We start from the raw sequence: 26859 nt of genomic DNA, 5'->3' as shown, positions 1-26859 counted from the left end.
AAATGTGAAAAGGTCTGAACATTTTAGAGAGAAAATAGACTTAATACCTCTTTAAAAATTTTTTTAACCCAAAAAGCTGTGGTGTGCTGTTGGAGTCAATTTATCAGGTGGGAAGACCAGAGATGGTGGCTCTGTTGTTGGAGCAAGTGTATTTTACAAGGATGTTGCTGGTTTGGATACAGAAGGCAGTAAACAGCGAAGTGCATCACAGAGCAGTTTAGACAAGTTAGACCAGGAACTTAAGGTAAGTGTGTTCACTAACATTTGACCTCCTGGGCTTAGCTCTTTGGTCCAAAACTTATTTCTGGACCAGCTTCTAACTAATTGGGGTTATTAGGCCTTTGCTTATTCCCCGTGCTCTTTTCTAGATCTGTTTTACTGAGGTATATTTTACATACAGGAGGCTATTTACACACGTGAAAATGGTACAGTTCAAAGAGTTTTGACAACTGTCTGCACCCGTTTAGGAGCCATCACAATCAAGACACAGAACATTTTTATCACTGCTAGTTTCATGTCTGCTAATTAATATTGGAAGTTGGTTTTATGTCTGGCCTTTCAAATAATCTGCAGATAAACTCAAAATAGCATTGCCCTTTACTGTAATAGCACAGCCTTATGAAGTACACATACATATCATTTAAACATTCTTTTTTTTTTTACTTTGTATACATAGGAACAGCAGAAGGAGTTAAAAAATCAAGAAGAATTATCCAGTCTAGTCTGGATCTGTACCAGCACTCATTCAGCTACAAAAGTAATCATTATTGATGCTATTCAACCAGGCAACATCCTAGACAGTTTCACTGTGTGCAACTCTCATGTTCTCTGCATAGCCAGCGTCCCAGGTAAGGGTAAGCCACTCCCCTTTCTCCCTGCCGTCTGCACCTTTGTACTGTCAGGAACTGATTTGTTTACTGGAGATGCAGTCATGCACCGCTCGCTTGGAGTTTGTGTTCTAGTTGGGGAAGACCAAAAATAAACTGGAAACAAATGACTAAAGATATTTTCAGTACTATGAAGAAAGTGAAACATGGTAATATGAGAAGATGATTGGTGGGCAGAGAGCAAGAGGCCATTTAGATTAACTAGTAAGAGAAGGCTTTTTAAAGCTCTGTGTTGAATATTAATAGGATGTTTAAACATTGGTTTAAACATTAAACAGGTTGGTGATATGTCTGCACAGTGGAATATTTTCCAGTCATAAAAAGGAATGGAATTCTGATATGTCCTACAACAGAGATTAATTTTGGAAACATGCCAAGCAAAATAACCCAGCCACAAAAAGGACACATGTTGCATGATTCCCTTTATGTAAGGGGTCTGGACTAGGCAGATTCAGAAAGACAGGTAGACTAGAGTTTACCAGGGATGGGCGAGGAGGGGCTCTGGGAACAGGGAGTTACTGTGTAATGGGCACAGACTTTCTGGGCGGGTGATGGACAAGTTTTAGACATAGATAGTTGTGGTGCTTGCATAGCATTGTGAATGTAATTAATGCCACTGAACTGTACCCTTAAAAACGTTAAATTATCAAGTTTTAGATTACTCATGTATATCTTACTACAATAAATACTTTAATGTCTATATAACAACAGCTTTTGAATAAAGAAAACTGAAGGAATTTATCTTTATATGGCAAATGCTTAGCTTTTATATGTATTCCTAATATCTTGAGAGACTGTATACGTGTAGGGTTTGTTTGGTTTTTTTAATGTTTATTTTTGAGAGAGAGAGAGTGAGAGTGGGGGAGGAGCAGAGAGAGGAGAAAGAGCATCTGAAGCTGAGCATCACTGTCAGGGCAGAGCCCGATGCAGAGCTCAGTCTCACAGACTGTGAGATCATGACCTGAGCTGAAATCAAGAGCCAGACTGAGTCTCCCAGGTGCCCCAGGATGATCAGTTTTTAATAGTGTTGGAAGTCCATATTTTATTTTATATTTATTTATTATTTGTTCATTTTAAAGTTTATTTTGAGAGAGAGAGAGAGAGAGAGAGAGAGAGAGAGAGAACCAGTGAGGGAGGGGTAGAGAGGCAGGGACAGAGAGCCCAAGGCAGGCCTCAAATCCTCAAAATGTGAGATCATGACCTGAGCTGAAGTTGGGCGCTTAGCTGACTAAGCCACTGAGGCACCATGGAAGTCCATATTTTTATTTTATTGTTTATTTAAATGTTTGTTTATTTTCGAGAGTGTGCACGTAAGCGGGGGAGGGGCAGAGAGAGAGAGATTGAGATTGAGAGAGAGAAAGAATCCTAAACCGGCTCTGTGCTGACAGCAGCGAGCATGATGCGGGGCTCAAACTCGTGAACCATGAGATCATGACCTGAGCCGAGACCAAGCGTCAGATGCTTAACTGACTGAGCGCCCCCCCCCGGCCCCCCCGCCCCCCGCTGCGCCCCCGGAGTCCATGTTTTAAATAGTAATCTTGATAATTAAAAAATTTGTTTCGCTGATTTGTCAGGTAATAGATTTCCTTGTTTGAAACCTCATTGGGTGGCTGCCAGGGAGCTCGTTAAGAACAGAAGTGTCACATATGCCATGGTCAGGTTCACTTGTGCTTCCAGTAATAGGCTGTCAATTTTTTCAGCTACTTTCTCATTTTGTGAAGGTTACTTTAAATAAAATTTAAAGTTGTCCTCCTGGCAGTGTGTTCGAGTAGCTGTTTGTCTCCCCTGCATACTCTCCTTTCAAACCAATACTTGCTTTCTTGGAGAAAATGCTCCTTGTGGGGGTTTACTCAGCTATTAGAAGACGGCTTCTCCTGCTTCTCAGGAGCAAGAGAAACAGACTACCCTGCAGGGGAAGAGCTTTCAGAGTCTGGACAGGTGGACAAAGCATCCCTGTGTGGCAGCGTGACCAGCAACAGCTCGGCAGAGACAGACAGCCTGCTGGGGGGCATCACTGTGGTTGGCTGTTCTACAGAAGGGGTGACAGCGGCCGCCACTTCCCCAAGTACCAACGGTGCTTCTCCCGTGACGGAGAGGCCAGCAGGTATATCTCTGTCCCGTACGTGCCCTCGCTGTCCGGAGTCAGAACCTGTCCCACGAGCCTCGTTACGGACGGTCTCATACTTAATGTAGATCTTGAAGTGATGGGAATGAAAGAGCTTGAAGGAAGACACTGTCAAGACCGTTAAGTCGTTCCGTATTTCGTGACACAGCGTGGAGGGGGACGGGGTCGGTGGAGTGGAGTTCTACAGTGGTGTGTCATATAGGGACACTATGGGGAGAAAAGCGCAAATTCCCACTGGTTAGCATGTTTTATTTATTTTGTAGAAAAGGAAGCAGAAAATAGTGAGGTTGATGAAAATGTTCCAACAGCAGAAGAAGCCACCGAGGCCACAGAAGGCAACGCAGGGTCAGCCGAAGACACCGCGGACACCTCCCAGCCCGGCGTCTACACAGAGCACGTCTTCACGGACCCTCTGGGGGTTCAAATCCCAGAGGACCTCTCACCTGTGTATCAGTCAAGGTATACAGACGGGTTGGCAGCTGAGGAAGCCAGATACGTGCTCACGTAAAGCGAACCAGAATCCCCTCAAGCAGCCATGGGAATCCCACTAGTGGGATTGTGGCAGACTGTGGTGTCATTACTTACTCCCGGTGTGCCTCCACTTCTCCTTCTGCTGCATTCGTTCTGGTCCCCCCCACCCACCCCCCTGCCACGCCCCACTCATGGGGCTAACAACCTTAAAAAAAAATCTTGCCTATATAGTACATTACTCAGACTCTTTCTGCTCATTTTCTCCTCTGATATGATTTTGTTTTTCAATTCCATTTGGCTTGTAATTGTGCCATTTACTCCCCAGCCCTGCTTTTACTACAGCCCTACTTATCTACAGAATTGGTAATTTAGATTTCCCGTGGGGGCTTGGATGACTTTGGTGAAGTTTGTTTTCTGGCAAATGGCTCTTCTTGTTCGGTAATATCGGCCCATTTAGTGAATTCTTTAATTTTATTTTCTGCCTTCTCTAGGCCTTTATAGAAAGCTAATGGGGATCCATCTAAACGTGATTCGTTTTACAATATGATACTTTTCCTCTTAGCTTAGAGAACAATCAAGTGTCTATTAACAGTTGTTAATTTAAGAATAAAATTTCGGGGCGCCTGGGTGGCTCAGTCGGTTAAGCATCCGACTTCGGCTCTCGTCATGATCTCACGGTTCGTGGGTTCGAGCCTCACGTCGGGCTCTGTGCTGACAGCTAGGTCAGAGCCTGGAGCCTGTTTCAGATTCTGTATCTCCCTCTCTCTCTGACCCTCCCCTGCTCATGGTGTCTCTATCTCTGTCTCTCTCTCTCTCTCTCAGAAATAAATAAAATGTTAAAAAAAATAAACTCATCTTTTTAGACTTAGAAGATTTGTTTTGGATTTGATAGCTTAGTTGTCTTTTTCTAAAAATATTCTTTTTTTTTTTTTTTTCATTTTAAGCATTATTTTTTCTGATTTCNAGCAGGGGAGGGTCAGAGAGAGGGAGACACAGAATCTGAAGCAGGCTCCAGGCTCTGAGCTAGCTGTCAGCACAGAGCCTGACATGGGGCTCAAACCCATGAACTGTGAGATCGTGACCTGAGCTGAAGTCGGACCCTTAACTGACTGAGCCATCCAGGCGTCCCTAAAAATATTGACAGTCCAAAAGGAAGATCTTGGCAGAGAATGCAAGCATATTTTAACTTATTACTTTATTTTAGAAAATTCTTTATACTCCTTCTCCTTTGTGTGTGTGTATGATTTTAAAACAAACCATCCCTTCCTCTTCTTTCCCCCCAGGAAAAAACTTATAAAATTCAAAATAACCCTAAGGGAGAGCCATAATTACAGTCTGGATATTAACTGCTATATTTCATTACTATGTATCAACTCCCTTATCTGCACCTTGGTCTTCTCTAGTATGTTAATGTTACTTCTGGTAAAACTATTGAAATACTTATTATAAGCATTTAAATTTGACTTTTCTGGAATGTTAGTGTTTAATTTTTTTTTTCAAACCATTAAACTAAAATATAGAAGTGTTCAGTCCCTGAAAACTAAGCATACTGCGATATATTTCCTTTCCCCACCTTTTCCAGTAACGACTCAGATGCGTATAAAGATCAAATATCAGTATTGCCAAATGAACAAGATCTGGTGAGAGAAGAAGCCCAGAAAATGAGTAGCCTTCTGCCGACTATGTGGCTTGGAGCTCAGAATGGCTGGTAGGTGGCCGACTCTTTTCATATTAGAGTATCTTTAGGTTTTCACTTTGTTTTTGGAATCAGAAGATGAATAAGTAAAATCTGGCGCATAGGCATACAATAAAAAGTGTGGAGAACTTCCTGTACATACAGATTTTGAGGTGATGCTCCAGCTACCTCATAAACTGGATTTTCATTGCTTACGAATGGTAACTCAGATAGTTCTTTGTCATGGAATGTTCTCTTCATATAATTCTCTTGGAAGAAGAGGTAAATAAAACTTTAAAATCTGGGTAATCCAGAAATAGAAGATCCTGGACAGCATGGAGACAGAATTATTAATGCACAGAAGGTTTATGTAGGCTGAGTGTATTCAGGAAATAACAGTGATTAAACTAATTTTTTTGGCTGCGGGAAGGCCCAGTCCCAAGCATAACCGCTTCCTAGAGTTACTAGGAAAACCAGGACCGATCCCTATCTCAAAGCTTAGGAGGTAACTGACATCACGTAGCTTGTTCACATGCTAGCGGTGTGGGGAGTTTCAGAAGATTGTGCTTTCCCACAGGTAAGCAAAGTCGCCAGTGCATCTTTTCCATAGGGGTCTAATACTACACAGTGGGGGCGCAGCACACTTTTTCTATGAAGGATCAGATAAGAAATACGTTAGGCCTTGTGGCCATGTAATCTCTGTAGCAACTTCTCTGTGTGGTGGTGGCACAGAAGAGGGCATCGCCCTGGCCGCACGTAAGTGGAGGATCATAGCTGTGTCCCCGTAACACCTTATGGACACTGAAGGTTGAATTTCACATATGCCTCAGATGCCATAAAATACTCTTGATTTTTTCCCAACTGTTTAAAATGTAAAGACCATTTTTATCTTGCACACTCTACTAAGGCAGATGAAGGGCTAGATTTGGCCTGCAGGGCGTAGCTTGCCACTCTCTGACGTAATAAACCAGTCTGTTATCGGAAAGTTATAGTTCCATGTGGTCAAAAAGCAAGGTAATTTTTTAAAAAGGAGTTTAGCCAAGGACCCTGAGGTATGTTGTAATCTGAAATTAACCGACCGTGTGTTACTCTAGTTCTGGCTTTTCATTCTTCTGTGTTTCTCTTTGCTCAAGCAGCTGATTTCTCTGCGCTAGACTCTCATTGTTGTTATTTCCTAAGATTTTTGTGTTAACTCTTCTTTCCTCCTGAAGGGACTTTGTGGCCATTGTCAGATGTAAGCAGCGACTTGACGTTCTCTATGCCTTACCTGTCTTGATTTTGTTCTTGCAGTCTGTATGTGCACTCCTCGGTAGCCCAGTGGAGAGGATGCCTCCATTCCATTAAACTTAAAGATTCAATTCTCAGTATTGTGTAAGTTTTATTTTAGAAATTCTTCCTTTTAAAAATACATATTTTATTATAAACTATCTTTTAAGACTGTTAAAGCTAACATGCGCTTCATGATTAAGTCAATATCCAGTTTTGGTTTTTTTATTTTAGCCCTCTTTATGGAAGCTGAGTGAGATTCCAACTCTTACTAGAAAGTAAAGTAGTTCTTAAGTAGAGCTTTAGGTGAAACTTGCCAGGTTGATTCCTCACCAGAGGTGAGTTCTTTAGTACTCCGGGACCTATTTATGTTTGTTTTAGGATACATTTTATACCTCGTACTTTGTGAGTATGTTGATTGGGGCATTGGTTCACTAGTCTGTTTATGCATGTTGACTGTCAGAAACTCCAAAGTCCACTCAAGGTGTCTGCTCTGGTCTGTGGACCTTTTGCAATGAGAGAAGCTTGGGTCAAAAAGTAAAACTGCTGAGTCACCACACAGGCTGTTTATTTAGTTCTGCTGACATTTTCACAGCAAGACTTTCTCGATGAAGAGTATGTATTCTTGGGGCGCCCGGTTGGCGATAGAGCATGTGACTCTTGATCTTGGGTTTGTGAATTTGAGCCCCACATTGGGCATATAGATTACTTAAAAATAAAAAGTATATTCTTTGGGTTCTGGTGTAAGCTCTTTGTCTATACCATGGGCTGGCCCTCTGAGAGCCTCGAGCGACTAGTTCAGTAGCATGTGGCCCCACATTCATTCCCACATGGATGGAGAGCTCTGAAACCCCGTTTCCTGTTCGCAGACATGTGAAAGGGATTGTATTAGTGGCCCTGGCTGACGGCACCCTCGCGATCTTTCACAGAGGAGCTGGTGAGTTGCTATGAATACAGAGTGTGCGCTAATCTGTTGCTTTGCAGAAGCATTTTCTAGCAGACTGGCTTATGTTTTAAAGAAATGATACTTAATAGGAGAAAGAGTAAGGGTTTAAACTGAACGCTAACAGTGGTGACTTTTGTAGATCCGTGCGTGCACGTAGTTTATCATTGCAAAGTACTCATGCCTAATGTGTGTGGAGGCAGCTGTTCTTGTTCATATACTTAGGAATTTAGTGAGAGGGAATCCTTTCTCTTTTTCAATATTTTAAAAAATAATTTATATCCACTTAGATTTGGAAAGTTTTTAAGTTTTTAATCGGATATAGTTTAATCATTTTCATGTCATGTTATTTATATCCTTCCTCTTTTTACAACCGGTGTTTCTGTCATCAGCAGACAGGGCTGGTGGAGGACCAGAAACCTGCCTTGAATTAAGGAAACTAGGGAATTCAGTGCACGATACTTCCTAACCCCTTGGTACATGTATCAGCCAACATGATCATTCGTCTTCTAGGTAGAAATTAGATTGCTAGAGCAGGAGAATATTCTATAAATATAGATACACTGAGTTTGGATTTTATCAGGGCTTTTCCCAAAGTCTCCTCCTACCTTTTTGAGCTTGGGAAAAATGTGGGGTAGATGATGTTTAGGTGTCTTTGTAACTGACAAAGAGATTGCTGGTTAAGACTCCATGTCATCGGAGAGTTGAGGCACTCCGTTTTACCTGGTTCAGACCCTTTGTAGACTTTCTGTGACCATCATTCTCACAGCAGCTTGTGACAAGGTCCTGCTGTCACCCTCACAGTTGAGGAAACTGGAGGCACAGAGGTTTTTATTCACTTCGTAGCCAGCCAGCTAACAAGTACGAAAGCTTAGAAAAAATGTGGTAATAAATGGTTTGGCACACTGAATCCAAAATTATATTAAGAGAACAGATAAAATACATTTAATCAGTTTAAATATAAAGTTCTTCATTGGGGTTCAGAAGAGTAAAAATGGGGGCAACATGTTTGAAGAATGAGAAGTATCTAAAGGTTGACCACAATTTGGTATGTTACTAAACATCCTTTTTTTTTTTTTTTTTACATTTATTCATTTTGAGATAGAGAGCACGAGTGGGGGAGGGGTGGGGGGGTAGAGAGAGAGAGAAATTGAATCCCAAGCAGGCTCCAAGATGCCAGCACAGAGTCTGATATGGGGCTTGAACTCAAAAACCGTGTGATCAGGACCTGAGCTGAAACCAAGAGTTGGATGCTTAACTGACCGAGCCACCCAGGAGCCCCTGAGTTACTGAACATATTAAGCCTGGTAGAAATCTGTGTGCAGGATAGGGCTGGTGATGGTCCTGCCCCACTCCGGTATATAAACGTGTTAAACGAACACAGGCAAAGCGGAGTTAGGATGAAGGGTCTGTAAACTGGGATGGGTACAGAGCACATGCCAAAAATGATGAATTTTGAGAGGAGGAAACACAGAGCAGTAACAAAAAAGTGGGACTGGATTATTCTATTTCCATTGGGCAAAACTATGGACTAATGGGTAGTTATATACAAGGAGCCAGACTTGCGCTTGTCAGGCATGGGGAATATTTTTTCAGAAAATTACAGCTTTTGCAAAATGCAAGAGCTGCTTTGTGAGGCTGTATGTTTTCTTTCACTGAACTCATTCAAGCAAGATCCACAAAGCAAGCTTACAGTGGCTGATTCCCATTTGTATTTCTGTCCTCACTAAAATGATTATGTGCGTTAATTCTTAAAGTGTTAGCAGTACTTTGTCCTTAACATCTACCCAGGATACATCAAAATGCAAATGAGTGAGGGAGATGTTATCCAAAGGGTTATACCAAATCCATTCTAATTGTGAAACTATCATTATAAACGGAAAACTTACTGCTGATTTATCCCATCACTGCTGCTGTTAGTGTGGAGATCCGGGCACCAGGTGGCTCATTGGACCAGATGAGCTGTGACATCTCTTTCCCAACTTTGCAGTAGACAGAATGAGAGTCAGTCTCTGCGAAGAAAAGATAAAGGGACTACATGGTATTTTGCAGTGCTTCAGCAATGCATTTATTAATTCACCCAAATAGAATGTTTCTTATGTTAGAATTGAGGAAAAGGTGGTCTGCATAAATAATCCACTTCTTCTTTTAAAGATGGACAGTGGGATTTGTCAAACTATCACCTGTTGGACCTTGGACGGCCTCACCATTCTATTCGGTGCATGACTGTGGTACATGACAAAGTCTGGTGTGGCTATAGGAACAAAATCTATGTGGTTCAGCCAAAGGCTATGAAAATAGAGGTAAGTGAAGCCGTGCGTCCTGTAGTTACTGAATGGGTATTTTCTGAGGACTCTAAGACTGTAATATTTTTAGATTCTTTAGAAATTGCTTTCTGAATCCGTGTGTTGTAGGGCACTTGAGTGATTGTCAGATGACAGCTTAGCTTTCTGTGGTGCTTCACCTCTCTTGCCACTTATGACTATGGTGGGAAGTGGGGTTTGTTTTGTTTTGTTTTTTTAAAGGAAGGAAGATTCACACATGAATGTTTAAATGTGTGTCTGAATACCTATAGATACAGATGTGTATTATTTGGACACAGGGTTCTCGATCTGTTTAATTTTGTAGGGGTTGTTTGGGACGAGGGTTCTCGAGGCTCTGCCGCCCCACGTGTATGCAGGCAGATCCCTATGTGTGTCCTAGACAGAGGAATAAGATTGCAGCGGGAATCTGCTGTAAAAAAATAAAAGCCTCTTAGCATTGCTTTCCTAAAAGTTTTGCCGCAATAGGTAAATTCATTCTAATAAAAAAAAAAAAAAACAGCAGGAAAATTTAAGGTGAAAGTCCTCCCTTTGTTCCAAATCCCACTCTGTTCCCTACAAGTCCCAAAGTTAGTCGCTTGGTGGGATTCCTACTGCCCCGATCTGTTTCCTCCATGCAGATATATACACACACAGACAGCATTGTTGGTTCCTTTTTGTTTGATTATAAATAGGCTCTTACTTCATGCGTTGCTCTGTGACAGTACACAATCCTGAGATCAAATTCAGCCTCTTTGTTGGACACTGTTGCAGGGTCCGGATACGCCAGTATTCCTTTCGTAAGCTGATATCCTGCACAGCGCTGAAATCTAGCGCCCTTTAGTTGTTTGTTCTTCGGTTCGTTTTGTAGTCTGGAGTAAAAGAACTGTGTATGTAAGCATAATCATATTTAGTAAATACTGTTTAGGCTCCTCTTAATATTCAGTCTGCCCGATTGTTGTGTCAATGAGCGCAGTGTTTTAATTGTGAACTCCCACGTAATCAAAGTAACGTCGTGATTGAACAATCTTTCCTAGAAATCGTTTGACGCGCACCCCAGGAAGGAGAGCCAGGTGCGGCAGCTTGCGTGGGTGGGGGACGGAGTGTGGGTCTCCATTCGCTTGGATTCCACGCTCCGTCTCTATCATGCACACACTTATCAACACCTTCAGGATGTGGACATTGAGCCTTATGTAAGCAAAATGTTAGGTAAGCTTCCAAAGAATTCTGTCTTTATCAGCTGAAGAGTGTTTGATGTTTAAATGGCCTCAGAGGCCGGGTAGCCCCACGAATAAGTTGCCTCCGGACTGGTGAGCTGATGTCGCTGAGTCAGGCAGCCGCCCCCCGGGTACTCCGTGGCTCTTGACGGAAACTTGGGATCATTTTTGACTCCTCTCCATTCCCCACACCTAACCCGTCACGGGGAGCTGTCAAGTCTGCCTCCAAAAATATCTTAAATCAGTTACTTCTTTATCTCTGCCATTATATCCCTGGAGGCCAGGCTATCGTCCTTACCCCCTGGGGTATCCATGGACCTCCTAAGTAGTCTCTGTGTTTCCACCCTGGTCTGTTCTCTGCACAGTAACCAGCGTGCAGGTACCACCATGACATACTTATGTAATACCAGCCACTTCTAGAATATTCCTGCTTTTAGGTGAGGTGACCTTTTGTGACCCCACCACGAAGAACTGGTCCCATGGCCTGGACCCCTCTCGAGCTCACCAGGGTCTTGTCCACTTCAGGTCCCCCACATGTGCTCTTCTAACTGTGCCCGACAGGTTCTTTTCGGTCCCTGTTTACCTGGCTTTCAGGTCATAGCGCTCACCAGGGTCTTGTCCACTTCAGGTCCCCCACATGTGCTCTTCTAACTGTGCCCGACAGGTTCTTTTCGGTCCCTGTTTACCTGGCTTTCAGGTCATAGCGTACATGGCACATCCAGAACAGACCTTTCCTAATCTTCTAATTTGATTTAAGGTCCTCGCCTACTTTTTCTTCATGGGCTTATCATTATTGTGGTTGTACCAGTACTGTTTGATTCTTGTTTATTGTCTCTCTCCCCAAAGACCATAAGCCCACGAAGGGCAGGGACTATCACTGGCTTGTTCCCTGCCTTAGCCTAATCTAGCGCTCTGTGGCTGTTGGGAATGTCATAAACACAAGCCAGTTTCAGGGCATACTATGACCACAGGTTAAAGATCTCTAGCTTAGACTGAATGGCATTTAAGGCTCCTTCTGACTTGTCACCCTCTGTGATCATATTATTCTCAGTTCCTGTAAGTAGACCCTGTGAGTGACTAAATGCTGTTTGTCTTAAATGTAATATTACCTGTTTATGAGTTATCCTTTCAAGTCTCAGAAAATACGATGAGATGTAGAAATTTCCTTCAAATAAAAAGTGCATCCAGTCTCCTTACGTTGCGTGTCTGTGGTATCCTAAAATTTCTAAACTGCTGCAGAATCGAAGTATGTAAACAAGGAAAGAATATATATTTTGATTACAATTGTTTTTACTAAGGCAAAGCAGAACTCTTTCAGCTTATAAAAACAAAGGACATTTGATTTTCCAATTTAGCAAGCTCTGATTTTGTTGTTTTTTGTTTTATTGTTTTTTTTTAACTTTATTTATTTTGAGAAAGAGGTAGAGAGCAAAGGGGGAGGAGCAGAGAGAAAGGGGGGCAGAATCCCAGGCAGGCTCTGCACAGTCAGCACAAAGCCTAAGGTGGGGCCCAAACTCACAAACTGTTAGATCCTGACCCGAGGCAAAGGCAAGAGTTGGACGCTTAACCAACTGAGGCGCCCAGGTGCCCGTGTTTTTTGCTTTATTTTGGGTTGGGTTGGGTTTGGATTGATTTTGCAGCTCCCTAATTAAATCTTGCGCCCTGCCTCCTGGTCAACAGACTTTTCTTTCTGAATGGTACTGTGATGTCAGCCACCTTCAGAATTTTCTTTTATCATTAATCACGAATGATCAGATAGGTGATAAAGCCCATTGGAAGTTGGCTTTGACGTGCACCTTCAGGAAACAACCAGCTAGCTCTGGTCAACATTTCCTCTCTCTTGTGGTAATCCAGCAGTTCTGAGGGACTTAGAACCTGAAACCTCATTTGCTCTAATTTCTCAATAAAAATTTTCCCCCTGCTCTACAGGTACTGGAAAACTGGGCTTCTCTTTTGTGAGGATCACAGCTCTTATGGTGTCTTGCAATCGTTTGTGGGTGGGGACAGGAAATGGTGTCATTATCTCCATCCCGTTGACAGAAAGTAAGTATATGTGTAGCTGACTGCCACAGTGCACTCAGACGGGTTGCAGGATGTAGTTGTGTCCAGAATTCAGGCAGAAGGAATGGTTTTGCTATTGGCAAACCTGTGGTAACTCAGAAAATCAAGGTGGTGACCAACACCCAACTGTTGTCCTTTCGTTACTTGTACAAAACTTACAGACTGTAGCGAATAGCAGTGCCCACGCTTCAGGACCAGCAGGTATAACTAAACATGTTCGACTGAGAAAAGCCCCTTTCCTCAATTTGGGAGTACCAGTCCTGTTTCCTCCTTTAGAAAAAGGTTCGAGTCCGGCTTTCTTCCAGTGTTAGTACATCAATATCTGGAAACAGGGCCTAGAATCATTCTGGTCCTTCATCTCTCCAGCAGTTACTTTAGGACATTCTGCTTGCTTTATTTGAGGTTTAGAAAATGTTGTGGGAAGTTTCTAAGGTCAGCAAGCACTCAGTTATGCTGGAGACAAGCCTTCTCTCCTGTATGTGAAAACAGACGTGAACACAATGCACATTGTGTGTTATGTTTCATTACTGTTACTTTTGTGAACAAAATGTACATTATATGTTTTTCATATTATGTTCCATTACATTGATTATCCATCCAGCGAGCGTTTTTGTGTTTCAGAATTCATGGGCAGGGAATGTTTTGAAAACCAGTGCCTTAAGTCCGTAAGATAAGTCCATAAACAAACACCTCAGTACTGCCCTACCTTTCTTCAGGGGGCAGGGAAGAGGCGTGGAAGGTGCTGTATCTGGAGCCTTTGAAGAACCTTATTCGTTTTTTTCCTTTTTTTCTTTTTATTTATTTTGAGAGAGGGAGAGAGTAAGAGGGGGAGGGGCAGAGAGAGAGGGAGACAGAGTCCCAAACAGGCTCCACACCATCGGCACAGAGTCGCATGTGGGGCTTGAACTCACGAATGCAAGATCATGACCTGAGCTGAAGTCAAGATTCGGACGCTTAACTGACTGAGCCACCCAGGTGCCCCTGAAAAACCTAAATTCCTTTTTTTAAAAAAAATTTTTAATGTTTATTTATTTTTCAGAGAGAGACAGAGTGTGAGCAGGGGAGGGGCAGAGAGAGGGAGACACAGAATTCGAAGCAGGCTCCAGTCTCTGAACTGTCAGCACAGAGCCCGACGTGGGGCTCGAACTCACGAACTGTGATATCATGACCCGAGCCGAAGTTAGACACTCAACCAACTGAGCCACCCAGGCGCCCCAGAACCAAATTCTTAATCCCAGCTGTCTTTTCTGTAATTACTTCTAAATTTACATGAGTTCATTTCAGTTCTTTATAAAAGAGAATTCCATTTTAACGTAGCCATTTGAACAGGATTTCTTTTTTTTTTTTGTATTTTATTTTGAGAGAGAGAGAGCATGAGCAGGGGAGGGGCAGAAAGAAAGGGGGACAGAGCATCTGAAGCAGGCTCTGTGCTGACAGTAGTGAGCCTGATGTGGGGTTTGAACCCATGAACCTTGAGATCATGACCTGAGCTGTCGAAGTTGGACGCTCAATTGACTGAGCCATCCAGGCACCCCTTGAACAGGATTTCTTCCATCCAAGTACTAACCAGGCCCGACCCTGCTTAGCTTCCAAGATCAGACGAGATCGGGCGCGTTCAGGGTGGTATGGCCGTAGACGGAACAGGATTTCTTACAGAAAAAGGGGAAATAATAGCATTTAGGAAGCGCTCCCTGTTCAGTTCTTATTCTTTGAAATTGCTTTATAATAAGGAAAGCAAAATCACAGTGAACCAAATTGTCCTTTTTGAGCAGAGCTAGTCTACAGAGGCTTTGGTAAGACCTTTTCATGTTACTTGGTATTATACCAAGTTGGACTGACTTCGGTAGCGTAGTCAGGAGCTCGGAGGGCCAGGCTAGCAGCTGGAAGCGAGGCGGCGAGAGTGGAGGCTCACGGCGGCGTTGTCCCGTGCCGTGCGCCTCTCCATGGCCCTTTCCTCCTCTCTCACTGTAGCCGTAATCCTCCACCAGGGACGCTTACTGGGGCTGAGGGGTAAGTGCAGATCCTGAACCCAGCTCTTCTTCCTGGCTTCTGATGGCCACTGGGAGGCTGTCCTCCGGCTCTAGATGCCCTCTTGAATGTTCTTAAACGCCATCCACTCGCAGTCACTGCATCGCAGCAGGTGTCCTGTCGGTTTTGTTTTTTAATATTTGTTCCATAGCCACCAACCTACTGCTCAGCGGCTTAGTGTGTTTATCATCTTTTGTTGCAGCTGAACTTTCCTTCAGACTTTGTTTTCCTTCCAGTAAAAACACGAAACATCTCTTCAAACTGTCATTAATCTCCATTGTTTACTCTTGTTACCAGCCACGTTTCTTTTCATTCACTTACTGGCCCATGGAATGGGGATGTTTTGTGAGTCTGGTTGTTCTAAAATAATGCAGCAAACCATCTGTCTGGTGTAGAGCGAAGCCACCCTGTCATAGTGGCTGCACCCTTTAAACACAGCTTTTTACCACCCCCCTCGAGGGAGATGCTCTTACCACAGGGGAGAAAAATCAGAAGCTAGACCGTGAAATGGTTATTTAAAAATATACACATTTGCTTTAAACTGTGTAACTAGTTAGTCTTCTAAAATGAGGGTTAAAACAACAGCATAAAACAGACATCCCTAAGATTCAAATCTGGGTGTTTTTTATTGTTGCCCCCTCCCCCTTTTAAATCAATAGGTGTGTTTCAAAGTAAGCTTAGTTATTGCTAGACTGGCAAAATCCCCTACTCCATTTACTGAGGTACCTAAAAATAACTAGCATGCTGTATTATCTTTTTTTTCCCAGCTTTGTCTTGAGTTGGCATTGCTGCCCTTGTTTTTACCTCGACTGGCTGTAGCTTTTAGATAATATCATAAGGATTAACCAGTAACCTCCTGCATCATCACCATTTCCTAGGGGGAAATATTTGGTATTTGGTTTTTCTTTTGCAGCAAATAAAACCTCAGGAGCACCAGGCAATCGTCCTGGAAGCGTAATCCGCGTGTATGGCGATGAAAACAGCGATAAAGTGACTCCAGGGACGTTTATACCCTACTGTTCAATGGCACACGCCCAGCTTTGCTTCCACGGGCACCGGGATGCGGTAAAATTCTTTGTGGCAGTCCCAGGTGAGCTAGATTATTCTGTCGAGAAGTTGCATATAATTGTCTCTTTTCTGTCCCGTGGTCCACTAACTAGTCTAGTGCTAAGTACTGGAATTACAGATAATTCCCATAGAATATATGAAAAGTTCTATAATCGGAGGTATGGATAAAGCACTATAGGGATATTTGAATGAAATTGTTTTGGAATCTCTCCTCTTTCCCCCAAAACAAATTTGTTGGTTTTTATTAAGAGACTTTTGCTTGCCTTTTTTTTTTTTTTTTTTAAATTTTTATTTATTTCTGAGAGAGAGACACACACAATGTGAGCAGGGGAGGGTCAGAGAGAGGGGGAGATACAGAATCTGAAACAGGCTCCAGGCTTTGAACTGGCTGTTAGCACAGAGCCCGACGCAGGTCTCGAACCCACAAACCATGAGATCATGACCTGAGCCGAAGTCGGACACTTAACCAACTGAGCCACCCAGGCTACTATTTTGTCACCGCAGGTACCAGAAATGGTCGTGGCCTAATAAAGGAGATGGCAGGAAGGAAGCCCCAGCCATCAGAATTGTATACAGGACAGGATAGAGAACATACTCAAGTACCTGCAGCAGTGTCGTGGCAAAGAGCAGCAGACTGGGGGTCCCTCCCTTGCCACTCACATAGTTACCTTGGCGGGTCACTCAACCTCTGCGATCGGTCCTCATTCCCCCCTCCCCCCCCCCTTTTTTTTTTAAATTTTTTAAAGTGTTTATTTTTGAGAGAGAGGAAGAGCATAAGCAGGGGAGGGGCATCTTGAGAGAGAGGGAGACACAGAATCCAAAGCAGGCTCCAGGCTCCCAGCTGTCAGCACAGAGCCCAGCATGGGGCTCAAACTCACAAACAAGATCATGACCTGAGTTGAAGTCGGATGTTCAACCAACTGAGCCACCCGGGTGCCCCTCTCGTCCTCATTTCCTAAGTGAACGTGACTGATCTCTGCTCTGCCCACCTCCTTTGCGGTGAAAATTACTGGAAGTGCTCTAGAAGTGCCATCCACATGAGAGGTGATAGTGGCGATGTCCGATGAGAAATGTTCTGTCCCCTGAGGATAGTGAACTGATGTGACTGACCACACAAAGCAGGACCCGTGCCTGGAATTATTTCCCCCGTAAGATGCAAGTTTAGGAGTTCTACAGAGTTCACATCTGATGCTGCCACACTAACCACGTGGCACTGGACATGATAGCGTCCATGTATTAGGGGTCTTCAGAAAAACAGAACCAGTAGTGTGTGGAAGAGAGAGATGGATGTAATTTAGGGAGTCAGCTCATGCGACTACGGGGGCTGGCAGGTGTGAAGTCTGCAGGGCAGGCCAGCCGGCTGGAGACCCAGGAAAGGGTGGGTGTTGCAGCTGGAGTCCAAAGGCAGTCTAGAGGCAGAATTCCTTCTTCCTTGGGGGATCTACCCTTTTCTCTGATGGCCTTCAGCTGATCGGATGAGGCCCACCCACATTGTGGAGATGAATCTGCTTTACCCAAAGTCCACTGACTTAAGTGTTAATTATATCTAAAAAATACCTCCAATGGCACTATCTAGAGTGGAGTTTAGCCACGTATCTGCGCACCACAGCCTAGTCAGGTTGACACAGAAAATTAACCATCATACTCATTTTCCTGAGGGTGTTCCAAAGATCAAATGATTAAATGTATATAACGTAGGGCTGGCACATGGTACCCCCATCAATTACTCAGTTTTCTTAGCAACATGGTAATGAGCTCCCTGAAACATACACCTTGTATATTTGTGTAGTTATTTCCTTAGGATAAATTCCTAGAAATGGAATTGCTGGTAGTATTTTTTTGCTTTTGTGAAAAAAGGGTCCTAGAATCCCCTTTGAGTCTTCTTTTTTATATTCCTCTAATCCCATTCCCTTCCCCTTTTTCTCTCCATCTATTACTACTGTCCTGAAGAGGATGAGTATCCTACTCCGGGTTTTTATATTTTTACATTTGAACATATCCGTAAACAATGTGTAGTCTTTCTTGTGGCTTTGAACTTAAATGTTATGTCACATATATATGCTTCAACTCACTCCGCATTTTTTTGAGATTTGTTACTGTTTATACATAAAAATCTAGTTCATTTAACTATGGCATAGTAAAGCTTTCTCTCCCATTTCATGCTCAAAGATTCTACTTTATAACTTAAACTATAGAATAAATGACGTGTACCAGTAATTTTATTTGCATTATCTAAATTACAAATAAGATGTACTTTTCTTAAATATGAGAGGAAAACCATGGATTTGAACTACATTTAAATATTAATATGAATATATAGTGCCTAAGTTGAAGACCTTTTCCAGTCTCTTACACAAATGCACACGTATCTTTTCCTCAGCCCCTCAGATCAAAAGATTTAGATTGTAATAGGTTGAGGCAGGCAGCTAAGACCCGCTTGGCCATACACAGGTCTCATAATGGATTTGGATCCACTCCTGCTTTGGCACAAAATGGCTCTACATTTGATTTTCACATTTGGGTTCTTAAGACTTTTATAGGTGTTTTCTGATCCTACTGAGGATTCTGGCATCCCCAATACTTTGGTTGTATCAAAATATTTTTACCTTTTTATTCAATTTTCTGACAATATTCAGAGGAAATGAGTCTTCCCCCACCCCAGTGTGTGATAAGTAATAATCACTTCTGTTCTTGCACAAATAGGTCAAGTCGTCAGCCCACAAAGTGGCAGTAGTGGCACAGATCTAACAGGTGACAAAGCAGGGCCATCTGCACAGGAGCCTGGCAGCCAGACGCCCTTGAAGTCTATGCTCGTCATCAGTGGAGGCGAGGGCTACATCGACTTCCGAATGGGTAAGCCATTGGATGCACCAGTGCCCCAGTGATGCACCTTTGGGGAGAGGTGTATGGTTTGCTTGCACGGGGCCTTGGAGAGCAGTGTCTTTGATCAGGACCTCATTTCTCGAGTTCACTTAGCTATTTCCAGGAGAACCTATAGCCTGTCTGTGACTTAAGCCTCATTTCTTCATTACCACTGCACGCTGTTCATTCACAACCTGTCCTAAACTTGAAAATCATGGGAAGAAAAACCTCAGTGTCGGGACTCCCGGCTGGCTCAGTCAGTGGAGCATGCGACTCTTGATCTCAGGGCTGTGAGCTTGAGCCCCGTGTTGGGTGTAGAGCTTGCTTAAAAATAAAATCTTAAAAACAGAAAAACAAACAGAAACTCAGTACCTCGGTATATGGAGTGACGAATCTGCCATCCCACGCTGCCGGGAGTGTGAGAAGCACCTTCTGTTTGCGTGCCCTCACGCGGGCTGGCTCTGGTCGGAGAGCTTCGCCAGCACCGACGACAGGCAGGAGTTGCTTGGATGTAGCTAGTGCGTGGGTGCGCGGGCTCTGTGTCCACGCTTTCCCGTTTATAGTCCCGTCTAGTCTCACTTCTCAGTTTGGAATAAATGAGAGTAGACCCCATCCCTTTGGATCAACACAGGGTCGGCCGGCTTTGACTTGTCGTTTCTGCCATCTCAGCGCACAGGCAGGCCCGCCGGGGCATGTGCCCAGCGCAGTACAGTGCGCTCGCCTCTGTCCTTGCGGTCTGAGAAGTGAACTCTCTTTCTGACTCCTGGCAGCTCTGGGCCCGTGTGCTCTGAAAGGGGGGTCGCCCGGGGCTGGTGCACACTGCTCACAGAGCGGTCGCGGGCCCACCTGACCGGAGTCTCCCTGTCGCCCCCCAGGTGATGAGGGCGGAGAATCAGAACTGCTTGGAGAAGATCTTCCACTTGAACCTTCTGTCGCCAAAGCAGAAAGGAGTCACCTGATCGTGTGGCAAGTGCTGTGTGGCAGTGAGTGAGCCCACCGGAGGCCGGCCGGCGGGGACGGGGAGGCCGTCTCTTCTGCATGGTTTATTTTCCCTTTTCCCCTTAATTTAATGCTCTCCTTGTGAAATCCGTTTCACCACATGATGTGTGAGCATTTTTTTTTTCCTGTTAACTTTGTCTTACAAGACCTGTCCTACCCGTAACGATACAGGAACTAGCTGTTTCACTGCACCAGTGTTCCGGGCGATTTCAGTACGTTATGAACAAATCAAAGAATGTTTACTCTCTGCAAACTGGTGAATTCTAGGAAGCAATCCAGATGTGGCTCACTCTGCCACAGCTAACGTCACTCACTACATTTGATGGGGTCACTTTTGAGCTGTCGCTAATAATGGAGTTAATGGGAACACTTGATATGTGGAACTGTACCGTTCAGTACAATAACAGTCTTCCCCGGTGTATTATAAAATTGACACAAACAAGTATCAGGTGGATTATCAGGAGTTCTCTCAATGTCCCAAGGGGCTGCAAGCCAACTGTAAAGTACTTTCACTTTCAAATCTGACAAATCTTGTTTATATATGGTATATAAAACCTTGTTTTCATCAGATTTGGGGGGGTTTTCTATTGAAGAAATTAAGACTACACTATTTAAATAAAAATATCCTGTTTCTGACCTATTAGAGCACTACAATTTATGAGGCCTGCTCTCTGGATTTTGTAGTGATTCCGAGACTAGCCGCCCTCATTTCCATACTGACATGTCGGAAAGGGTTCCGGCTGATATGGCTCAGAAGATCACTTCGGCCGTGGGAGAACTTATTCTGGAGGAAACTGGGTTTGGGGTTCCTGAACCCGTGGATGGTGGTGGGTGGTGGAGGTGTCTCTGTGAAAAGCTCACCTGTTCACCAGTTCTGGGACGGCCCTTCCTGGTCCCCAAGCGTGAAGCAGCATCCGCGGGGAAGTGGCCTGTGAACTGCAGCAGGGATTTGATTAGAAACAGTATTGTCTCTGGTTCTGCATAAAACTGCAGAACAGCCAGCCCTTGGTGTTTTGTATGTAAATGACAACTTTACATATTTGTGCCCTTTTGAGATTAAAATGCCACGGTCAAAGAGGAAAGCAGTGAAGGGGAAGAAGACAAAGCCAAGATACCATCAAGTAGAAGTTGACATGTTCATCATTTTACTCATAACGCCCATTTCAAAAATTGAGTCCGGGTTTAGCAGATTTTCTTGTTTCCTACGTTTTTAAAATCCTTCTTCCCCCTCTCGAGCTTCTTGAAAATGCGTGATTTACCATTTCTTTAAGCAAAGCTAAATAGAAATTGAAGTGTTATTTTTAAAACAGAAACCTGTTGAATAACGGGCCCCGATCACCAGAAGGAGTGCTCGACGGAAAAGTAAGCAAGCACAGGTCTCAGACCGTGGAAGCTTTCTGAAGCACAGAGCTTTGTGTTTCCCGAGCTGCTGCAGAGATATTCGTAAAAAGTGTGCCACTGTCCTAAAGCCTCTGATTAAACTAGTTGATAAATACATGGGATTTAGTGAGCCGGCAGAAGCCTTTGGATCCACCAGGCCACGTCGTGTCTGGAAGCACATCGTGTACACGATTAAGCAGTGGCCACCTCAGGTGGCCAGGAGAAAGGAACCCCCTTTGGCAAAAGCTGTAGTGAAAGGCTGAGTTTTTGCTTGAGATACTTAGGTCCCTTTTTCATAGCTTAGAAGCTACACTTTTATTTTAAATTTGAGCCATTTTTGGCACTACCTAAAAGAAAAAAAAACCCCACATTGTTAAAACATTTGGGGGAGGGAGGGGAATTGCTTTATAAATTCACAAAAAGGAGACACTAAAATCTTTGGGATTTTCAATCCCAAGAAATAAACATCCCAGAGTCAGACCCCACTTGGCCGTTCAGTTTGTACATGTTGGTATGACCAAATGTCGTTTAGGAAATCAGGAGTTAAAAGAGGAAACATGCGAACATGTAACAGTGGTTCTAATTGCTCTTACTGGCTTTAACTTAAGGAATATAGGGATGTGGCTATTTTATCTACAGCTATCAGATTATCAGTGGCCCTGTTAATTAACATCAGGGACTAGAGAGAGTACAGAAATGCTCGTACATTTTGTGTCAAGGGCTTGTCCTTGTATTTGTGATGTCGTTTAAGTATCTTCTGCAGATCACTTTACTTCCCCCCCTTTCCCAGTAATAGGTTTATATTCTTGTAACGTTCACTTTGGTCAAGGTGGTAAACGTTCACTTTGGTAAGAACCAGAATGTAAGCTTCTTGCAAGCAGCAAAGTGGTTGCTGCAAACTGCCTGTCGCTTCCAACTCGAGGGTAGAGAAGAGGCTTGAATACCTCGGGTTGGTCTCTCCGTGTACAAAATACACGTATTGCCCCTGCTGGAAAAAACAAGGGATACCCGAGAAGGTTCTCATTTTGTTACGCTTGGCTTATGGATGAGGTCGAACTCTGTGAAGTTGCCGATGCTCGACCATTGCTAAGCTACCAGAATGTCTGTGTCCTAAACGCCAACCTAATGCTTACTATGAAATGCAGGTTAAAATCCCGAGGAGGCAAAGGGAGAATATTTTTTTGAAGAACCACACATTTTGAGAGTTTTTTTTTTCCAACCTGTGTGGATCTACATGTTTTAAACAGGAAAGAATATCTTAATGGATGCAGCTTGTTGAGAGCGTAAACCATTTTGAGCACAAACTATGCAGCACACGACTTTCCAAATTAAGTGTGTTTGCATAGAAAAGATGAAAATGCATTCTCTCAGCTGCTGTCGTGTCCATTTCTTGTAAAGGTCTTACTGCATTTGAGAATAGACCCCTTAACATAGGCTGCCTTAGTAACAAAACAAAGCAAAACAGTTGTCTCATAATATTAACCGTCCTAAAGAATGTGCGTCTTTCTTGCAAATGCCGTGGAACTGAATATTTATTTCCTTGTGAGTATTATGACCGTTACCAAAGGACTCCACCAGATTTAGGGCTCTTCTTCATTGATCATGTTGAGAAAGGGACTCGTTTGGCCCCCGTTTGTAACATGGGAAGAGTAGAGAAGAGAGAATTAAATGTGGAAATCATCAGTGCTTTTCCAACAGGGTGATGCTATTTTGTAACACTAAATGTCTTCTTCTTTCTCTTAAAAAAAAATTAAGTTTTTATTATTAATTTTGTCGTACATTTCTCAATATATTTGAATATATTTTAACCATTTTATGTTCTGAATTTGTTTTTTTGTCCTAGACATTTTATCCAGACTTTTACTGGCCTCTATAATCTGAAAAATGGGTTCTAGAGTGTCCCACTTGTTGTCTCTTAGAGGCTGAGGCTTCGTTTCTATGAGCAAAAAGCTCAGTTAGCAATGTAGTTATTTCGGTATTTATTTCTATTATGGAATCCCTGGGGTTCGGAATGTAACTTTGTACATGAAATATATATAAATATGTATATGAAACACGTATGAGGTCCAGTGTATTTTGTTTTGTTTTTGCCTTTCCTAGGGGTCTGGACTTGGTTTTGATTCAACAGTCTAATAATCTTCCCCCATCAAACAGGGCGTTCCTGAGGGTGAGGACTGTCACCCTTTGACCCTGGCTAAAGGTGAGCAGAGGGGAGTACAGGAAGATCATGTCTGCTTGGCTCACATGTTCGAATGAGATCTCAGTAATAGACAATAGGGCTTTCTAGAAATGTGGGCGTGCTGAGCAGCAACCCACGCATGATGCAAGGCATACCATTCACCAGGTCGACTCGGTAATGAGAGGCGGGCCGTGATGGAGATGTTAATACTACGGCGTGCTCACCTGTGACCCATTTGCTTGGGAGAGACTCTGGAAGGAAGGGTGATTATGAAACTAATCATGTGCCAGCACGATGTGAACCCGTCTGCAGTGCAGTGGTATTTAGTCCAATCCAGTGTGTTTTGTTTACAAAAAACATGGGGTTCGGACACGACAGTAAAAGGAGCCCTGATCAGCATGTTAACAGGACAGCTGACTCGATGAAGGCACGGCCGTCCTTCCAAAGTTGGACGCCCTCGAGTTCAATTAATAGCCTGGCTCATTCCTGCTCGACAGGCCCTTACCTAACTGCCCCTCGGCCCTCTGGGGCCTGCCGAGTCGTCGTTTTTGGAAACCGATTAATTCTTTTCAGCCCCATTCAGTCATTTTACGGAGCCAGCCGCTCTTCAGGTGAGAAGCCAGGGCAGCAGCACAGGACAGGACACGCTCATTGTAGTCTTGATCCGGGAACAGGACCAGAGCACTGTCCTCGGCGCGGGAACTGTGGCCGGCAGGCCCACCCTGTGGGGAGAGACTGCTTACGCCCCAGGCCTCTCCCATTCTGTGTAGGCAGGAGAGCCCTGGTGACCACAAAGCGCATGCACTTACTTTTCCGCAGTGGCCAATTTGTTAGGAAAGATGATTTATTTATTTTGAGAGAGAGAGAGAGCACAAGCTGGGGAGGGGCAGAGAGGAGAGACGGAATCTCAAGCAGGCTCCATACCAGCACCGCAGAGCCTGTGCGGGGCCCGAACTCACAAACCATGAGGTCATGACCTGAGCCAAGGTCAAGAGTCAGATGCTTAACAGATTGTGCCACCCAGGCGCCCCGATACCGTTCAGTTTTAAACATACTTTCTTGAGAGACGTGGTGGTATATAGTAGGAAAGAAGGCTCCAGACCTGTCCAAGCTCTTCCCCCTACAGTGATCCTGGGCAAGTCATCTTATTGAGCGCAGCAGCCCGGCCCTACTGAAGTGGACTCCCATGGGCCTGGACCCAGGCACCTTTGAGGCGTCGCAGGCAAGTGCGGTGGGGGCTTCGGCGGAGCCCTAGCATCCTCGGACCTTCAGCCTCTCACGTGGCAGAGGAGGGCACCCTGCCCGGTGCTCCACAAAGCCCTGGCGCCAGCCACACCCGCCCGCCTGCACGCCCAGGGTTTGGCCCAGGCCCCCGGGAGGCCCAGATATCTTAATTACTTAAAATGTCCAATTTATCAGAACGACACTGTACAAAAGGAGCCAGAGTTCAGCAACTCGATTTTCTGTCCCAGCAGAACACTGGCTCCCGCCACAGACCAAAAGTCATTATGATTCGATCTGAGTGGAGGCCCAAAGGAGAGAGGCAGGGCACCGAGCCCCCCGCCTAGGGCACCAGCAACTTCCGTAGGAGCTGCAGTTCTGTACCCGGCCAGGCTCGCCTTCTTCCTCTCCCCTCAGCAGTGTCCTGTTCGACTGGAGCATTCGGAGAAACAGGGCCCGGGGGATTCTGCTCCCTCCATTGGGATCGGCTGCTTGAAAGGAGCTCACAAGCCCAGCTGGACTCACAAACCTGTTTTCCAGGAGCAGAAAGCTTCATTCGTTCTTAGCCGGTTCTAACCAGCACATGGTGACCTGCCCAGTACTCTTTACTTTTTGATGCATGGGTAATGGAAACTTAGGGCCTTTGAACTTACTGCTACTGTAAAAGGGTAAAGGGGCTGTTTCATCTCCCACTCGCTCGGTCAGCCTATCTTTTCACAGACTAGAAGCTGTGACCCGTCAGATGTTGCCATGACGAGCCTGTATTTGCATAACATCCAGTAGTGTTCTGGAAGTCTTTACTCATAGACTCGTCGTCCTCAGGTGATCAGACGCCCGGCTGGCCCTAGGAGGGGCCCTTTGCCCGTTGGTAAACAGGTCCAGCTGACAGAAGTAAAGGCTGAAGAGCCTCACTGGGCCTCTAACCAGACGACTCCACCCTGCAGGTGTGTGGAGAGAAGAACTGGATCTCCAGCCAGGAGACCTGGGTTTGCATTCTGGGTCTACTGCTGCCCAATTCTGTGACCTTTCACGAGTCACGTGCCTATTCTGTTTCTTTAAAGAGAGAGGAGCCACCCCCAAAGGGTTCCGGTGATGGCAAAGTGAGGTAACGCACATGATCGCGGCCCACCCACCTCCTGCCCCTCCTGGGTGCTCAGCAGCCGACCTTGGGGTTCCTGGGCGCCAGGGATGTGAGGATGAGTCACACACCCTCAGGGGGGCTCTGGATCCGAGCGGAAGTAGACTGGAGATGGAGGGTGACCCAGTGTTGTGGCCGAGCATTAGACGCAGCTGTGGGACAGATGATACTGGTGGTGTGACGTCTGCCTTGGCCCTTTTCTTATGTGATAAAAACAAGAGAAATTCATCTTCGACACTTACTAATAACGCAGAATATTCTTTTTAAATTTTTTTTAAATGTTTGTTTATTTTTGAGACACAGAGTGCAAGTGGGTGAGGGGCAGAGAGTGAGAACAAGAACGAGTGAGAGAATTCAAAGCAGGCTCCAGACTCAGCTGTCAGCCCAGAACCCGACACGGGGCTTAAATCCGTAAGTCGCAAGATCATGACCTGAGCCGAAGTCAGATCTCCAACTGACTGAGCCACCCAAGTGCCCCAATGCAGAATGTTCTTATTTCCGGTCTAGTAGTGTTCTGGACGTTGTCCTAAAAGGAAGTGGGTCAGGAAGCACAGGTAACTTGGGCCTACATTGGACCTTTTGGTGAATACCTTTCTCTGCCGCTCTGCCCTCCCCCATTGAAGAATAAGGAGTGTTCCATGAAAACACCAGAGGAGACCCATATCCTCTTTCACATCGAAGAATTCATTTCGTTTCATGCCTGCCTGTGCAGGCACCCCGAGGGACAGATTGAAGCATGAAAACAGTGGTAAGGTTGACATTTTCGGATGCCACCAAAACCTATTTATTCCCAGTGTCTGCTGCTCATAATGCTTTACGGTAAGAATTAAATTCCCAGTCTCTGCATATAAACGGGCCGGGAGCAGACATATCGAATTAAATATTAACATCAGATGCACAACAGGGTGTGAAATGGTGGCACGGGGGGCTACAGGCTGTCTACCTGATGAGCGTTACTAATCACTAAAAGCTTCGCAGCCCTCTACCCAGGCAAGAGCCCAAACCTCCATCTGTTCAGAGTTTTGCAGGAGACTCCAGC

General features: G+C 44.5%; 1 protein-coding gene across 4 annotated transcripts in view; it reads left to right on the top strand.

Annotated features, from left to right (window-relative positions):
• The window catches only part of SPAG9 (sperm associated antigen 9), a 137521-nt gene extending 114183 nt beyond the window's left edge, over positions 1 to 23338 (top strand). For 2 of the 4 annotated variants that reach the window (XM_039227647.1, XM_039227645.1), the window contains 14 exons: positions 77 to 244; positions 677 to 848; positions 2773 to 2991; positions 3276 to 3471; positions 5066 to 5191; positions 6449 to 6529; positions 7294 to 7361; positions 9522 to 9670; positions 10705 to 10876; positions 12814 to 12927; positions 14917 to 14955; positions 15887 to 16063; positions 18745 to 18894; positions 19779 to 23338. In XM_039227647.1, coding sequence (XP_039083578.1) covers positions 77 to 244; positions 677 to 848; positions 2773 to 2991; positions 3276 to 3471; positions 5066 to 5191; positions 6449 to 6529; positions 7294 to 7361; positions 9522 to 9670; positions 10705 to 10876; positions 12814 to 12927; positions 14917 to 14955; positions 15887 to 16063; positions 18745 to 18894; positions 19779 to 19894 — 1947 coding nt within the window. In that variant the 3' untranslated portion in view covers positions 19895 to 23338. The remainder of the gene's footprint in view (positions 1 to 76; positions 245 to 676; positions 849 to 2772; positions 2992 to 3275; positions 3472 to 5065; positions 5192 to 6448; positions 6530 to 7293; positions 7362 to 9521; positions 9671 to 10704; positions 10877 to 12813; positions 12928 to 14916; positions 14956 to 15886; positions 16064 to 18744; positions 18895 to 19778) is intronic. The other 2 variants (XM_039227648.1, XM_039227646.1) reach the window with 1 other exon arrangement.
• Positions 23339 to 26859: the final 3521 nt, after the last annotated feature.

This window comes from Hyaena hyaena, unplaced genomic scaffold (genome assembly GCF_003009895.1).
Source record: "Hyaena hyaena isolate Hyena2069 unplaced genomic scaffold, ASM300989v1 scaffold_29, whole genome shotgun sequence".
Taxonomy (NCBI): domain Eukaryota; kingdom Metazoa; phylum Chordata; class Mammalia; order Carnivora; family Hyaenidae; genus Hyaena; species Hyaena hyaena.
Note: the sequence above shows the minus strand (reverse complement) of the source record. Positions and strands in the feature narration are given on the sequence as shown.